The sequence below is a fragment of the Leuciscus leuciscus genome (genome assembly GCF_965113295.1).
Source record: "Leuciscus leuciscus genome assembly, chromosome: 2".
In the NCBI taxonomy this organism is placed as follows: domain Eukaryota; kingdom Metazoa; phylum Chordata; class Actinopteri; order Cypriniformes; family Leuciscidae; genus Leuciscus; species Leuciscus leuciscus.
The window spans coordinates 37,868,175-37,883,226 of NC_138726.1; the positions used below are offsets into that span (position 1 = coordinate 37,868,175).

At 34.8% G+C, this 15,052-nt stretch overlaps 1 protein-coding gene and 1 long non-coding RNA gene across 2 annotated transcripts in view; one reads left to right on the forward strand and one right to left on the reverse strand.

The window, feature by feature from the left end:
* galr1b (galanin receptor 1b) overlaps positions 1-12,691 on the forward strand; it is a 63,793-nt gene extending 51,102 nt beyond the window's left edge. The window contains exon 3 of the mRNA XM_082161175.1: positions 11,584-12,691. Within this exon, the coding sequence (XP_082017301.1) occupies positions 11,584-11,901 (318 nt within the window). The 3' untranslated portion in view covers positions 11,902-12,691. The remainder of the gene's footprint in view (positions 1-11,583) is intronic.
* Positions 1-15,052, reverse strand: part of LOC309492286 — a 169,124-nt gene that overhangs the window by 88,220 nt on the left and 65,852 nt on the right. The gene's annotated exons all lie outside the window — the stretch shown is intronic.

Below are 15,052 nucleotides of genomic sequence, written 5' to 3' on the forward strand. Positions count from 1 at the left end.
CTACAATGTTAAAGTACTGGTTGTTTTGTTATGTTTTGTTTTGTTTTCATTTTGTTTTGTTTTGTTTTACTGTGAGTGATCCATTTATCTGGCTGTGTCTCATTTTGAAGGCTGCATCCTCCGGAGGTTCGCATTTGTCGGCCGCATACTTTATTGAGGCTGCCTCACTTCAGAAAAGTAACCATTACATTCCAAAATAAGAAAGAAATTACAATCATTTACACCACACGAGGAATAACGGTCAATTTTATAATGGTTACTTTTTTTAAATGAAACATCCTCAATGATATGCGGTGGACAAATGTGACCTTCAGAGGGTGCAGCCTCCGAAATAAGACAGCATGTATGATCACCGTTTTATTCACCATACTGTATTTGACAACATTTCCTTTTAGAGACACCGGACTGTAAAACATTGAATGCTTCATTTCTAATTTCAACTCTATACAGTTTCTTATACTGTCATGTCAAACAAGTTGTATGGAGCATTTTGTCATTCTTAAATCAGAATACAAAATACCCCATAGAGACCCATAAATAATTTTGATTTGCGAGTAATATTGGATATTGGATGTGTCCTATGCTATTTAACATAGTTAACCTGAGATTAAAATTGACCATATTTCTTTCTTAAAGGAAAAATGTCATCATTTATAAACCGTCATGTCACTCCAAACCTATATGACTTACTTTCTCTAAGGAACACTAAAGAAGTTATTTTGTCCAATGAAACAACAGTGGACCCCACTGACTTCCACTGTATGGACAAAAACACTGAAATGTCTTTTGTTTTCTACAGAAGAACGCCATACAGGTCTAGAACGACATGAGGATGAGTAAATGTGTCAGGGTTCTGTCACTCCAGTTGGTCTTATTATTAGTTTGTTATTATTAGTCAGAATCCATTCAAATTCTGAATGGATTATATATATACATACACAGTATTTCGCCTAGAAAGCAAGCTAAAAGCCCTCCCCTTATAATCACTAAAAAGCTCTCATATGATTCATCTCAATTCATCGCAATCTCACAAAGTTCTGCTATAATCAATGAAGCTGACTGCACAATGAATCTCTTATTTAGCCTATGTAATTTCTAAAGTTTGTTTGTTATAAGTTAACTTATAATGAGAGTATTTGTGAGCGTGTGGAACTCAGCACTGAACAAAAAGTTTGAGTTTTGAGTTTGAGAGGTGAGTGGATTCTAATTTAAACACATCTGTTTGGCAGTTTGCTCTCAAGAAATCATCAGATATGTTTGTGATTGGCTGCATTGCTCACTGCGAAAATAAAAAAGAACCTAAACCTAAATAAATAAAAACCTTTGACACTCTCAAGACAACACCAAATCTGTTTCGCCAATATGCTGTTATTACTGAGAAAACTGATCCTAGACCAGCGGTTATGTAGACGTTATTCAGAGCAGGGCCATGACAGGTATGAAAGTGAGGCTGTGAGAGATTTTCAATGGTTTTAAAAACCTGTTTAAAGCTCCTAGATCAATTTTCCACAGCTCATGTTGTCTAGACTTTATTATCTACTGAAATTTCTTAGAAAGATATTTTTGCATAAAAGTTTTAAAAATAAACACAATAAATAACAGTACAACCCACTGAAGAGATCCATGTCTATCCCTCACAGCCTCACTTTTATTCCCATTAAAAATCAAAGATACCGCTATTCAGTGGTGAACACCTCAGAAATAAAATGGATTGTGAATAATGAGCATTGAACGGAGAGATTAAAGTAAGATGAATTGACCGCCAAAGGAGAAAAGAAACAGTTGGTTTCTCGCTTGTTTATTTACATTAATCTGATCCTGTCCTGTAAAATCTCCAGCTGTGTTTCCAAAGTAAACCATGTCTGTCCGCAGTGATACTGAAGTCGAGCAAGGAGTTGCTATTTTGTTGTTTATGTGAGAAGTAGCTGTGGTGTATTTGCTCCACCAAACAGTTATACATTTATCTTGTTACCTGTACCTGATGTTCTTAGTAAATAGGAAATTCCAGGTAGGTACTGTATAGGGAAAGATGTGATGAAGAAGCATGGCTTTCAAACATCATTAGTAGTTCAATGGCACCTCTTTGGAAATGTTTATCTCCTTATCTGCTTAAATATGCTTACCAGTTAATTAAATCTGTCAGTCACTCTTCATTATTGACAGGAGTTCATCAGAACTGTTGCTTTGTGTCTAACATTTCTCAATAATAATCAATCAATCAGTCTGACAATGATATTGATTTCTCTACAAAATATATCTCAAATGTAGCACAGCTTTCACGTGCACAGCCAAGTATGAAAAGAAGTGTCAAATTTTAAATAATTATATCAAGATCTCAAAGCTCCAAAGGATATTAAAGGCTGAAGCGAGTCTAGGGCCAAATGAGGACAACGCCAATCTAGCAGAAGATTTATTGCACTTTGCTAGACTTTCATCCTGTGACTTATCATGGTGGTCTATTTCTCTTTTTCTGTTTGTCTTCATCACTCGGCCACACTCTGTTTCAAGCAGGATGCACTGATAGTACTTTTTCCAGAACAAGGCCAATACCAATACTTTCAATGTTGGTACTTGCTGATACCCATACGTGTATTTTCATTGCATTTGTCATTTTTAAATAAGCTATATTACGTAGAGAATCCAAAAGAATATGAATAATTTTCATTTAGGCTATTTAATTTGTTTAGCAACTTTATATTTCCTTCAGTTATTTTCATACTTATATTTGGATGTTAAAATGTATTGTACAGGCCTCTGTTACTTTCACTGTTCATTCTAGAGGGCTGCATTGGGATTTGGGTCATGCGGGACCAGGGCCGGCCCGCGGCATAGGCGGTATAGGCAAATGCTAGGGGCGCCACTCATCCATAGGGGCGCCACGCGCCAGAATGAGTGAACGAGTGAATTTTTTTTATTTTTTATTTTTTTATTTTTTTTATATATATATATAATACTATTTTAAAACCATTAATTCGAAATACTACAAAAAACAAACAAACAAAAAAAAAAGTCCAGCTCACCAATCGTCCCCCGCCCATCGAGTGCTTGAAGTGCGTCAGAAACAGAGCGCGCGCGCGATCAGTTGTTGGTAATTTGTTGTGTAGCGTGCGCGACTCCGCATCCAATGTAGACAGCACTGCTTTTGTTAACACACAGCTCGTAGAAACGGGCCTGACAGCTCGCGCCAGTTCTAGACGCGGTGAAAGTTTCCTGATTGTGACGGAAGGCCGAATTTACATGACACATTATAAATGAGCATAGTCTGCGATAGATACAGTGCCAAAAAGAAGAGAAGAGGATAAAAGGGGATAAAGACAGAGGTAAAGTGATGTAGTGAATGAACAATTTATGGCATAGGAGTAAGATACTATAATTTCATGGCAGTTATTCCCCAGAGTCCCCAGACTGTGTGGTTTTGTAACAATCATGTCAGTTTTAAGACGCATTTTTTATTATCACTTTTTTATTAATGTTTTACTCTACAGTTGTGCAGTTGTGGGGATACAGTACAGGCCAAAAGTTTGGAAACATTACTATTTTTAATGTTTTTGAAAAAAGTTTCTTCTGCTCATCAAGCCTGCATTTATTTGATCAAAAATACAGAAAAAATAATAAATATTGTGATATATTATTACAATTTAAAATAATTGGTTTTCAATTTATTATACTTTAAATTATCATTTATTTCTGTGATGCAAAGCTGAATTTTCAGCATCATTACTCCAGTCTTCAGTGTCACATGTGACATCCAGTTTATCACATGATCCTTTAGAAATCATTTTAATATTCTGATTTATTATGAGTGTTGGAAACAGTTCTGCTGCCTAATATATTTGATGAATAAAATGTTAAAAAGAACTGCATTTATTTAAAATAAAATAAAATATTTTCTAATTATATAAATCATCTTTACGATCACTTTTTATCAATTTAACACATCCTTGCTGAATAAAAGTATTGATTTATTTCAACCAAAAAAAAAAAAAAAAAAAACTGACCCCAAATTACTGACCAGTAGTGTATATTGTTGTTACAAAAGATTTCTATTTTTAAAACATTTAAAAAAAAATTTTTTTTACTATTTATTTATCAAAGTATCCTAAAAAAGTATCACAGGTTATGAAAAAATATTAAGCAGCAGAACTGTTTCCAACTTTGATAATGAATCATCATATTAGAATGATTTCTAAAGGATCATGTGATAGACCGGATGTCACATGTGACACTGAAGACTGGAGTAATGATGCTGAAAATTCAGCTTTGCATCACAGAAATAAATGATAATTTAAAGTATAATAAATTGAAAACCAATTATTTTAAATTGTAATAATATATCACAATATTAAATTTTTTTCTGTATTTTTGATCAAATAAATGCAGGCTTGATGAGCAGAAGAAATTTCTTTCAAAAACATTAAAAATAGTAATGTTTCCAAACTTTTGGCCTGTACATTTTATGGCATAGTAATGATATTTATTTACAGGTTTATTCAAAATAGCAAAGTTCACATTAAATCTTTATTGTAAATCGTGCTATAAAAGATAATGGGGACTTGACTTGAATGCTATGTAATGCTCTTGGTATTTGTGTTTAGGCTGTAATGTGTGTGTGTGTGTGTGTGTATATAGGCCTATATATATATATGCTAAATCATGAACACAATGACGGGGTGAAATGGGCTGTGATGCATGGGGCGCCAGGTAAAATCTTGCCTAGGGCAGCAAATTGGTCAGGGCCGGCCCTGTGCGGGACCCAACGTAAATCTCGTGGGAGCGGACGGTTTTACCTTTACTGGGGGTGGGAGTGGGCGGTCAAAAAATACAGCGTGGGTCCCGCAATCCCGCGTTTTGCCATGCAACAAGAAAGGAGTCAACAAATGAAGTTCACCGCAGTCGATCAGTAACATGCTCTTCCTCCATAGCAGGCTAGGCCAAGTGATTCATTATTTCATTCATTCGTTAAGTAGCTATATTTAATGTTTAAAGGGATAGTTCACTTTGAAATTCATTTTTGGTATGTTTTAGCTTACCTCAAGGGCATCCAAGATGTAGGTGTCTTTTTTTCCGCAGTAGTTTCAATTTTGATATTTTTAGGTCAAACCGTTCTTGTCTGTCAGTCATATAATGCAGGTCTATGGCATAGGTCTATGGCCACGGTCTCAAAACACAAGCACAGAGTCCAAATTAAAACAATTCCCCATCGTAAGTACACATTGATGGCCCAAGACACGAAACGAGCGGTTTGTGTGAGAAAACGAACAGTATTTATATCGTTTTTACCTCTTATACGCAGACATGTCCGAGTGATCTGATCTGACGTGTACGCAGACTGGTGCATAGATAAATAAATACTGTTCGTTTTCTCACACAAACCGCTCGTTTCGTGTCTTAGGCCATCAATGTGTACTTACGATGGGGAATTGTTTTAATTTGGACTCTGTGCTTGTGTTTTGAGACCGTGGCCATAGACCTGCATTATATGACTGACAGACAAGAACGGTTTGACCAAAAAATATCAAAATTGAAACTACTGCGGAAAAAAGACACCTACATCTTGGATGCCCTTGAGGTAAGCTAAAACATACCAAAAATTTATTTCAAAGTGAACTATCCCTTTAAGTGTTTTTGCTGTTATTTAGTTAGGCTACATAAACACCTATGATATCTGAGGTTTTTATTTCTTATTTATTTATTTAATTAATTTTTTATTTTATTTAATATTTAGCCTATTTATTTTATTATAATTCAATTAAATATTGTGCCTTTTTAGGTTCCCAAATTTTATCTGTGATGTTTAGGTGTGTGTGTGTATTGTTACGCATATGTTTAAATAAGTTTTAGGCTCCACCAGAGCTCCACTATAGTTGTGATGTTTTGTTTTAACAGTTGAGAGTTTTATAAGGCCTATAAAAAGCTGACTTCGGTTTGTCATTTGTGGTGCTACAGTAGCATTACTTTATCTTATGGTCAGTTTATTTAAACACAATGTTTTATCTATGTTATTCTGAGCGTTTTGCATAGCCCTAATGTTTTTGTAATGTTTCGTATTTTTTTCCACGATTTCCTCAAGCTGTAACAGAACGTTTGCGGGTGCCGGCGGGAGTGCAAAACACACGAGTAGCCGGTAATGGTCAGAAATTTAGCGGGATTAAGAAAACAGTCCCGCTCAGGGCTCTACATTATATTTGATCTTTCATTTAATAGCACAGCACAAACTTAGAACTGCTTCAGCAGGGCTCAAGGCTATGATACCAGTATTTTAGATAGGCTACCAATGAAATATCACAATTCTCTATTACATTTTTGATACTACAGCAAAACTACTAGCCTAATTAATGTAAATTTAAAAGTAATCAAATGTAAAATAACACTGGACTGTCTTCACTGTATAAATGAAATATAGATGAATATTTATTAAATTTATTGAGTAATTAATTGAAGAGTACACTGTAAAAAATGATGCCGGAGGGTGTTAAATTCAACCTGTGTAAATTAGTTATATTTTACTTAAGTATATTAGTTAGCAAGAAAAATATATTAAAATGGGTACATTCTAACTACACTACCTATTTTTTATCAGTAATATCGGCAACCTTAAAATAATGAGTAAAACATACCCCCAATTTATTAGTTCAGTGGTCGCAAATTGCACATGCGCCAACTTCAACGTCCAGGCGGGAATCACGGAATTCAAATTCAACGTCTTATAGCGAGACCACGAAGCTTTGAGCTCAAGGTAAGTTTTGTTTTGTTTGTTATTGTTGTTATTTATCGTGTTGATATAACATAACGCATATGTTAACTTATTTAATGGTAAGATTTAGTGTACCAAAAGATTTGTGTAATGTGCTCGCTTCTGTGTCGGCGCGGCCATAGACAGTATGGGCGCGGCGACACAACCATAGCTGAGGATGGTCGATTTTGCAGGTCATATACACCTGCAAATGCGAGTAAAAATCTACATTCATGAGTAAAATATTAGTGTTATGTACATGGCTGAAATAAGTGAACAAAGAGCTGCGCACATTGCATCTGTGTGTTTGACAGAGAGAGACTGTTGACGTCCTTAGGACAGGGTAACGTTAGGCGATCAAGGCAGAGTAAAACTGTTTGTGGTTTGCTGAATAATTATTTTTAAGGTTTCCTTGCATTTATATGATGATCTCTGTGTTAGAAGGGATCAAATCATAAAGTACTTTTATTGTTGTTATTTTTTACGGAGATATGATAATTATTGTGTGCATTTCTGTTGGATTATTTCACTTAATGTATGTCAAAAACGGTAGCTTAGTTATGTTAATATATTTGGGCAATTTGTGCATGTTTTCACTTGGGTTCGCGATGTGATTAATTCGTTATCCATATCCTCATTTAACGTACACAAAATTGTTCACATATTATGCTAGCATACCACCTAGCTTTAACTGCTGCTCTCCTCTTTTGATTTTGCATCATGCAGATGTAATTATGCATCATGCAAAAGCAGTGTTGTTGTTTTTTTAAGCAAGATGCCGCTTACAGTGATTTAAGCCTAAATGCAGTTAATTTATGTCTTGATTAAATCTATAATCAAAAATGAATAATTAAAACATTTCTTACTTTCTTTTTCTTCCACAGAAAGATCTTTATGAAAACATTTGAAGACCGTGCAAGAAGAATATTATAAGTTCAGCCACAGACTGTTTCATCCCATGAAGGCGTTTATTTTGAATGGGAAGTGTTGAAGAAGTTTAATAACGTAAGTGGTAAAACTTTACAATAAGGTTTCATTTGTTAACATTAGTTAATGCATTAATTAAGATGGACTATTAATGAGCAATACAATATTAATCTTTACTAAGATTTACAGTCGTTCATTGTTCATATTAGTTCACAGTGCATTATAATGTTAACAACTTTTTATTATAATAATTAATTGATAAATGCTGAAATTAACATGAACTAAGATTAATAAATGCTGTAGAAGTGTTGTTCATTCAAAGTAGTTAAAGTGATAGCCTAGTTCACCCAAACATTTAAGTTCTGTCATTAATTACTCACCTTCATGTCGTTTCAAACCTGTAAGACCTTCTTTTATCTTCAGAACACAAATAAAGATATTTTTAATGAAATCTGAGAGATTTCTCTCCCTCCATTGATAGTCTACAACTAACCCATTGACTCTTCAAAAAGTTCATGAAGAGATTGTTAAACAAATCCATATGAATTAAGTGGTTAAGTTCAAATTTTATGAAGAGAGACGATCCCTTTTTATGATAAACATATTCAATTTAGGCTTTTATTCACATAAACATTGTTCAGCGAACAAATAGAAGCTCATTGGTTCTTGCTGAAGCTCAAACGTGCTGCGTAACACGAGAATGAACCTCATTGGTTCTCGCACATCAAGGGAACATGTTTGAGCTTCCGTTTACCACAACTGATGTCTGAGTTGATGAATGTTTATATGTGAATAAAAGCCTACATTTTATCTGTTCATCATATACAGTGATTGTCTTTCTTCAGAACATTTGCGCTAAACCACTTAATTCATAAGGATTAGTTTTACGATCTCTTTATGAACTTTTTGAAGCTTCAGAGTGGTACAGTAGTTGTGTAGACTGCAAATGGAGGGACAGAAATCTCTCAGATTTCATCAAAAAGATCTTCATTTGTGAACGTAAGTCTTATGGGTTTGGAACGACATGAGGGTGAGTAGCCTAAATGATGACAGAATTTAAAGTTTTGGGTGAATAACCATTTAACTAATGTTAACTAATGAAACCTTATTGTAAAGTGTTATCACGTGAGTGAAATGAATTTGTATGTCGCTTAAAATTGGATGTTGAATAATGGTTATTTTTTACCTACATTAATTTGTGTTAAGTTTATAACAAATGTAATGTTTGTTTGTATCCATATTACATGTCAGTCCATTAAGGTAAATGAGATCTGTTTGAAATAACAAAATGTGAGAGAGATCTAATATTGCTTTTAATGTATATTCTGACTTCCCATTATTTTTAAATTGAAAGTTTTGAAGAAGTTGTATGTTATATGAATGTAAGAGGGCTCTTTTGTAGTTCCTTTGTTAGTTTGAAATGTTTGTTTTTTGGTCAATAAAAAAGTAATAGATGAAATATCCTGTGTCTGGCCATTTTTAGGTAAATTTAACCATCTCTGAATAAGTAATTTTTAATTATTTCTATTGACTTATTATTATTCATAAAAATTAAATAGATGGACTTTTGCCTGCTAACAATAGAGTAATTATTACTCAGTAATTAGTTGTGTAATGTATTGAGAAATATTAGGTAGACTTTACCTAATTTTGTTTAGTATGTCATAGCCATTAAATGTAGGTACTCTCTATTCAAAAATATGGGATGAAATCTACCCAAACGAAGTGAGTGCAAATTGTTACCTCAATTTTATTGGGTAGATTCTATAGGTTTGTTTTTACAGTGTAGTGAGTAATTTCTTTATCCTTTGTTGTTTAAATAACATTAAAAACACAGCAGCAGGTTTATTAAGCTGCTGTCCCTTTATGACCGATTGCATGGATCCAATAGGCTATACTGTTGCACATGCATTTTATTTCTCAACTGTTTGCGTTCACATTGACATAGTCTACTGTCTATATAGGCTATACTGTTACACATAGTATTTATGCCCATCTCTACACATGCGTTTTAGTTTTAATCCAAATGATGCATGTGCTGCGTGAGCGATCAGCAATTAAGAGCATGCAACAGAAGTGCGCTCTCTCTCTTTACCGTCAGTTAACATTATTTATGTGCCTTCTTTTACCTTCTTTGCTATTGACATATCCAACCGAACTACAAACTTTCCAGCGATGTCTGTGAAAAAGGGATGTGCGCTTGATAAGCTTTTGCATCTGTGCTGCTGCGTTCTCAATCCACTTTACATAGGCTATATAGGTGTAAATATTTAATTTGTTAAACATTCTATTAATTCGATACATTTACTTCATAGTATAATGATTTAGTCCACTGGAGGCAAGTTGAAGTGAGATGCTATTGATTAACAAAATGTGATCAAACATAAAGCAAAAGGCATGACACTGGAAACTGGAAACTCAAAACAAGAACATCGACAGGAAACATTCAATACTCAACAAAGACACAGTGCAAACATGAGGGCTTAAATACACAGACTAATTACAAGACAATGAACACCTGTGAACAATGATCAGACGATTAACCAATGACAAGACACATGGCAGGATCACATGACAAGACACATAAACATGACAATGACAAGAACAAGAAACAAAACCCAAAACGTGACACATAGACATCCTTCTCTGATATACTGTATCCATTCTGCTCTCTTCTTGCTCTGTGTTTCTCTGTCACAAGCACTGTACTGGTATCGGTAACTATGTGGTATCGGTTGTTGGTATCAGAGCATTTTAATGAGTACAAGTACACAAGCACAGTATAAGCCCGATACCAATACTGGTACCGGTATTGGTGCATCCCTAGTTTCAAATATCCAGATCTTTTTGAAGTACTTTGTGTATTTGTTTCATTTTGATGTTCTACCACTGGAAGTGTCTGGAATATTTCAAAATCTGCCAAATATAATGGATAATCTATATTGGCATATGTTTATCCTATCTTTGATAATGTTGCTTTACTCAGAATTATTCTATTACAAACAATACTTAACCTTAAGCAAATCACAATGTGTGGGCTGTGATTTCTGTTAGGCAGATGCTCTCCACATGGCCAGTGCCAACTATAGACTGGTCTTATCTCTGCTAATGAGTTCATATATTGGAGGAAGGTTGAATATCTGCTTTCCTGGTGTGGCAAAAACAACCAGCTGTACAAAGTTGTGGAAGTGAATATAAAAAGAACATTTTGAAAATTGGCGTCCCTTCCAGCCTCTCTTCCAGCATCATTCATATTGCCAGGCACCATTTATTGTATAGATTTTGCACAGAGCGACTACATAACATCCATTAGAGAATGCATCTCTTGCCGCTACACATTACTGCTAATTTTAGTTTCATAATTGAGTTCATTCTGCTCTCATCAATCATCTTTTGGTGTGGAGCCTCATCTGCCCACTCAAAGGATGCGTTTCTTCATCTTTTGCAGGATGAGGTACGCATTATCAAGCCTACAAAAGGTTCACTGGGTGTCATCTGCCTTGTAAGAACAGTTTGACTCCAGGTTGAGAAACAAGGAAGAATATGCCACACTCTTCCCACTTGGGCCTCCACTTTCAATTCAGTGAAAATCAGACCCATGCCACCTGCTACCACAGCACTATTGCCTTTCTTCAATGTCCTGTCCAGCCTTTGATTCCCAGCCTACATACTGTACACAGATGCTTGTCTCAGTTACGGTTACAACAGAGTCTGAATCATACGCTCTGTTGAGCCTCAATAATTCTGTCATCTATTAAAAAAAGCCAGCACCTTTTACAGAATAACTTTCAGAAGTGCCAACACCTTAAAAAACTCTTGTCAATTATTTTAAAAAAGTTTGTTTCTGTATACCTGCGAAAAAATCAGGTCATCTGAGATATGATTAACCAACCAATTTTTCTCTCTCTTTCTGTGTTCCCTAGACGGCTCAGACGGTGTTGTTGGTTGTCGCTGCGTTCCTCATCTGCTGGATGCCGCACCACATTATTGCTATGTGGGTGGAGTTCGGCCAGTTTCCCTTGAATGATGCTTCCTTTGCGTTTCGCATCATCTCTCACTGCCTGGCCTATGGAAACTCCTGTGTCAACCCCATTCTTTACGCTTTCCTCTCTGAAAACTTCAGAAAAGCCTGCAAGCAGGTCTTCACTTGCCGTTTTTTTTACTCCCCTCCGCCTGTGGAGAAAGTGGTGCGCATTCGCATGGAGAACTTCTCCATGACACATTCCACTACTAACTTGTGACTACATTTTTTTTTTTGAGATATCAGCACTGTTAAAAAAAAAATATTCTGGATCATAGCCTAGTGTATGGATCACATTCAAGAAGGTTTGACTAACATGGACAGTAAAAAAGAAAAAGCTACCTTGAGAAGTAAAAATCCTATAATATCTCAATCCATGTATATCAAAGGCATTTGCTTAGGAAAAAAGTGTGAACTATTTAAGTGTAAATAGTGTTTGTCATTGAAATGTTGTTTTATTACATGTTGTATGTTCATTGTTTAATGTGTATTTAATGTTATTGAAAATAACTCAAACATATGTAGATATTCATTTAAAAATAGAATTATTATAAGATAGTTTTTGAATATGTTTGAAAGATCCACTCTAAAGGAAGTGATTCTTTTGAATGTGTGAAAAGTGATTCTAAAAGAAGTGATTCGTAAAAGGCTGTGTTTGTGAATGAACTGTGCTGTCTGAACTCCTTTTTAGTGTTTATGTTGTATTCAACAAACACTTTCAGTCTCAGTATAAACATGCCATAAACCTCAATATTTACTTGTATGCTGTAATTATATAATTGGTGACGTTTGTTTTTGTGTATTATGTCCATTCTTCTGGTTATACATCCATTATAAAAAGAAAATATTATTGAAGGTTTCCCCCTTAAGAATTCAAATAAAAATATCTAATTCAATGAAAAATAAAATGTATGTTTAGGTTTTCTGGTCCTTTAAGAGTAAGTTAGAGTGGTTTCTTGTTTAAAAAGGATGGCTATCTGTATCCTAATGCTTATGGTTAACTGTTTGACATAAACTGGTGACTGTCCTAAACAAAAGACCAGTGGAAAGTGTGTGTGTGTGTGTGTGTGTGTGTGTGTGTGTGTGTGTGTGTGTGTGTGTGTGTGTGTGTGTGTGTGTGTGTGTGTGTGTGTGTGTGTGTGTGTGTGTGTGTGTGTGTGTGTGTGTGTGTGTGTGTGTGTGTGTGTGTGTGTGTGTGTGTGTGTGTGTGTGTGTGTGTGTGTGTGTGTGTGTGTGTGTGTTCGTTCGTTCGTTCGTTCGTTCTCTCTTACCAGTCTATCTCTCTTACCAGTCTATTACTCACGGCTCTCTGTGAGATATCAGGACAAAACCTCTTATAAACACTTTTTTTTTTAGAATCAGGAACGAGTCAAGAGTGTCTCAAAACTTAGGAACTTCCCTGATGACGAAAAAAGAATGGCACATTTTCCAACAGGTCAGGTTCCTGTCAGGTGAATATGATTGCATAAAATGCTACCATCATCACTCATGCCTTTAATCCTTGTGGAATGCATCTCCATTACAATGCAGCTCTCTCTATAATGTGATATAATAGTACTACAAATGATAACACAGTGCTGTAGGTAACCCTAAAAATTACACTTTTTTTCTTTTCTTTTCTTTTTTTGCACAGATCACATAACTTTGGAATGACTGTGTCAAAGTACAGACTGGTAACTTTCTGTTATTTTCTTTCTTTATAAGTATATGATGTATATTTGAATACATTTATAAACAGTGCTGCATTTCACATAGTATCAGCACTATATAGGTCTGGTATAGATAAAAAAAAATGTTTTACACTGGGAGAACTCCCAGGTGAGTAGTCAGGGAAAATATCAAGAATCTGGTGATCCTAAATCATGCTCTGACCATGTCTGAAAGGGTTAACTTTGTTATTAATGATCTTCTCTTCATCACTTTTCTCAGGTTTTTATTTATTTATTTATTGTCATAATTAGATTAGATGCTGGTAAATTAATCTTTGAGTGCTTTATCACTATCACACAGTGACCATTATTTCATTAGTAATTCTATACTTTTGTCCAGTCACTAAAATTGAGTAAAATTATTTTTAGACAAAAGTTATCAAATATCTTAGCATTGCTAGCAACCTGAATTTACAATGCCTTCTATATAAAGTTTTCTTGAAATAAACTTGAATTAACAAATATAAATTTCGAATTGTTAGAGTTGAAATAAAGCATGGTAATTTTTTTGTGCCTGGAATATAATTTGGGTCATTAACAGTTATAGATATGCAACCTCATTCTCTACATTTTACACCAAATATCTCTAATGTGAAAAAAAGCAGACAAAGATCCACATATAGCCTAAACATCCTTTTTTTCCATCACTTTCAATAAAATTATCTCCTTCTGCATTTCTGATGAACCAAATGAACCTTTAAATGGAGTGTACAATTAAACCCAAAAGTATTTGTTGCATTTCAAAGCCAAAATGTTGCTGTACTCTACAGTCAATAACATTATGCATCTAAAGGGCATTTGCATGAGTGTTTGTCTGTCTTTCATACATTAAAGCATGAATCTCATCAAATGGACTTGAAAAAACAAGAACGTGTACATTTACTTCATAAGAGAGTAGTTCTGCTTGGCCAGGTTGCTTTTTCTTCACAGCTCCCTGTTTATGTCTTCTCTAATCAATGTTATGAAAGACCCTCTTCTCAATAACACTGCAGCAAAGTTCAAATTTATCTCATGGCAACCCTCCTGTTGTGCCGTGATAAACAGTGAAGCATGAAGCCTCACTTTCAGACCTCTATATCACATTCATTCCCATTAGGCAAAAGATGCAGCATTAGCAGCACTGAAATAACAATGCAAATAAGCCAACATCACATCAACCAATAAAACAGGATAACTGACAACCTTGCTATTTAAATGTGTTTTTGTCTTAGCACCACTTACAGCTTCCTTAAATTAGTCTGTTTGTTGTACAATTTATTGTTCAGTGTCAAATACCTCACATAATATAACAGTGAGAGGTCACTGCAAACATTTTCAAATGAAAAACAACATTCAGTCTAAATGTAAACAAGCTTTAGGCCAAAATGTTCGTAAATGTTTAGCGCTATTCTGAAGTCAGCATCTGATAGACACTTTACTATCCCATGAGGCCACGGGATAGGAATTACAGTGAATAGCATCATGAATAGCAGTGAAGCGAGTCAAGCAATGCAACTGACACTGTAGGTCACATGACAATGACAACATGACAAATGTAGTATGTGTGGAATACATTCATACACATTCAAACTATATAAAACATATTTTATAACAGTTCCAAAGGAAGGCCAAACTGAAGAATAAAGGTGTTCTGGTGTTCTTCCTAGAGTAGGAAATACTGAG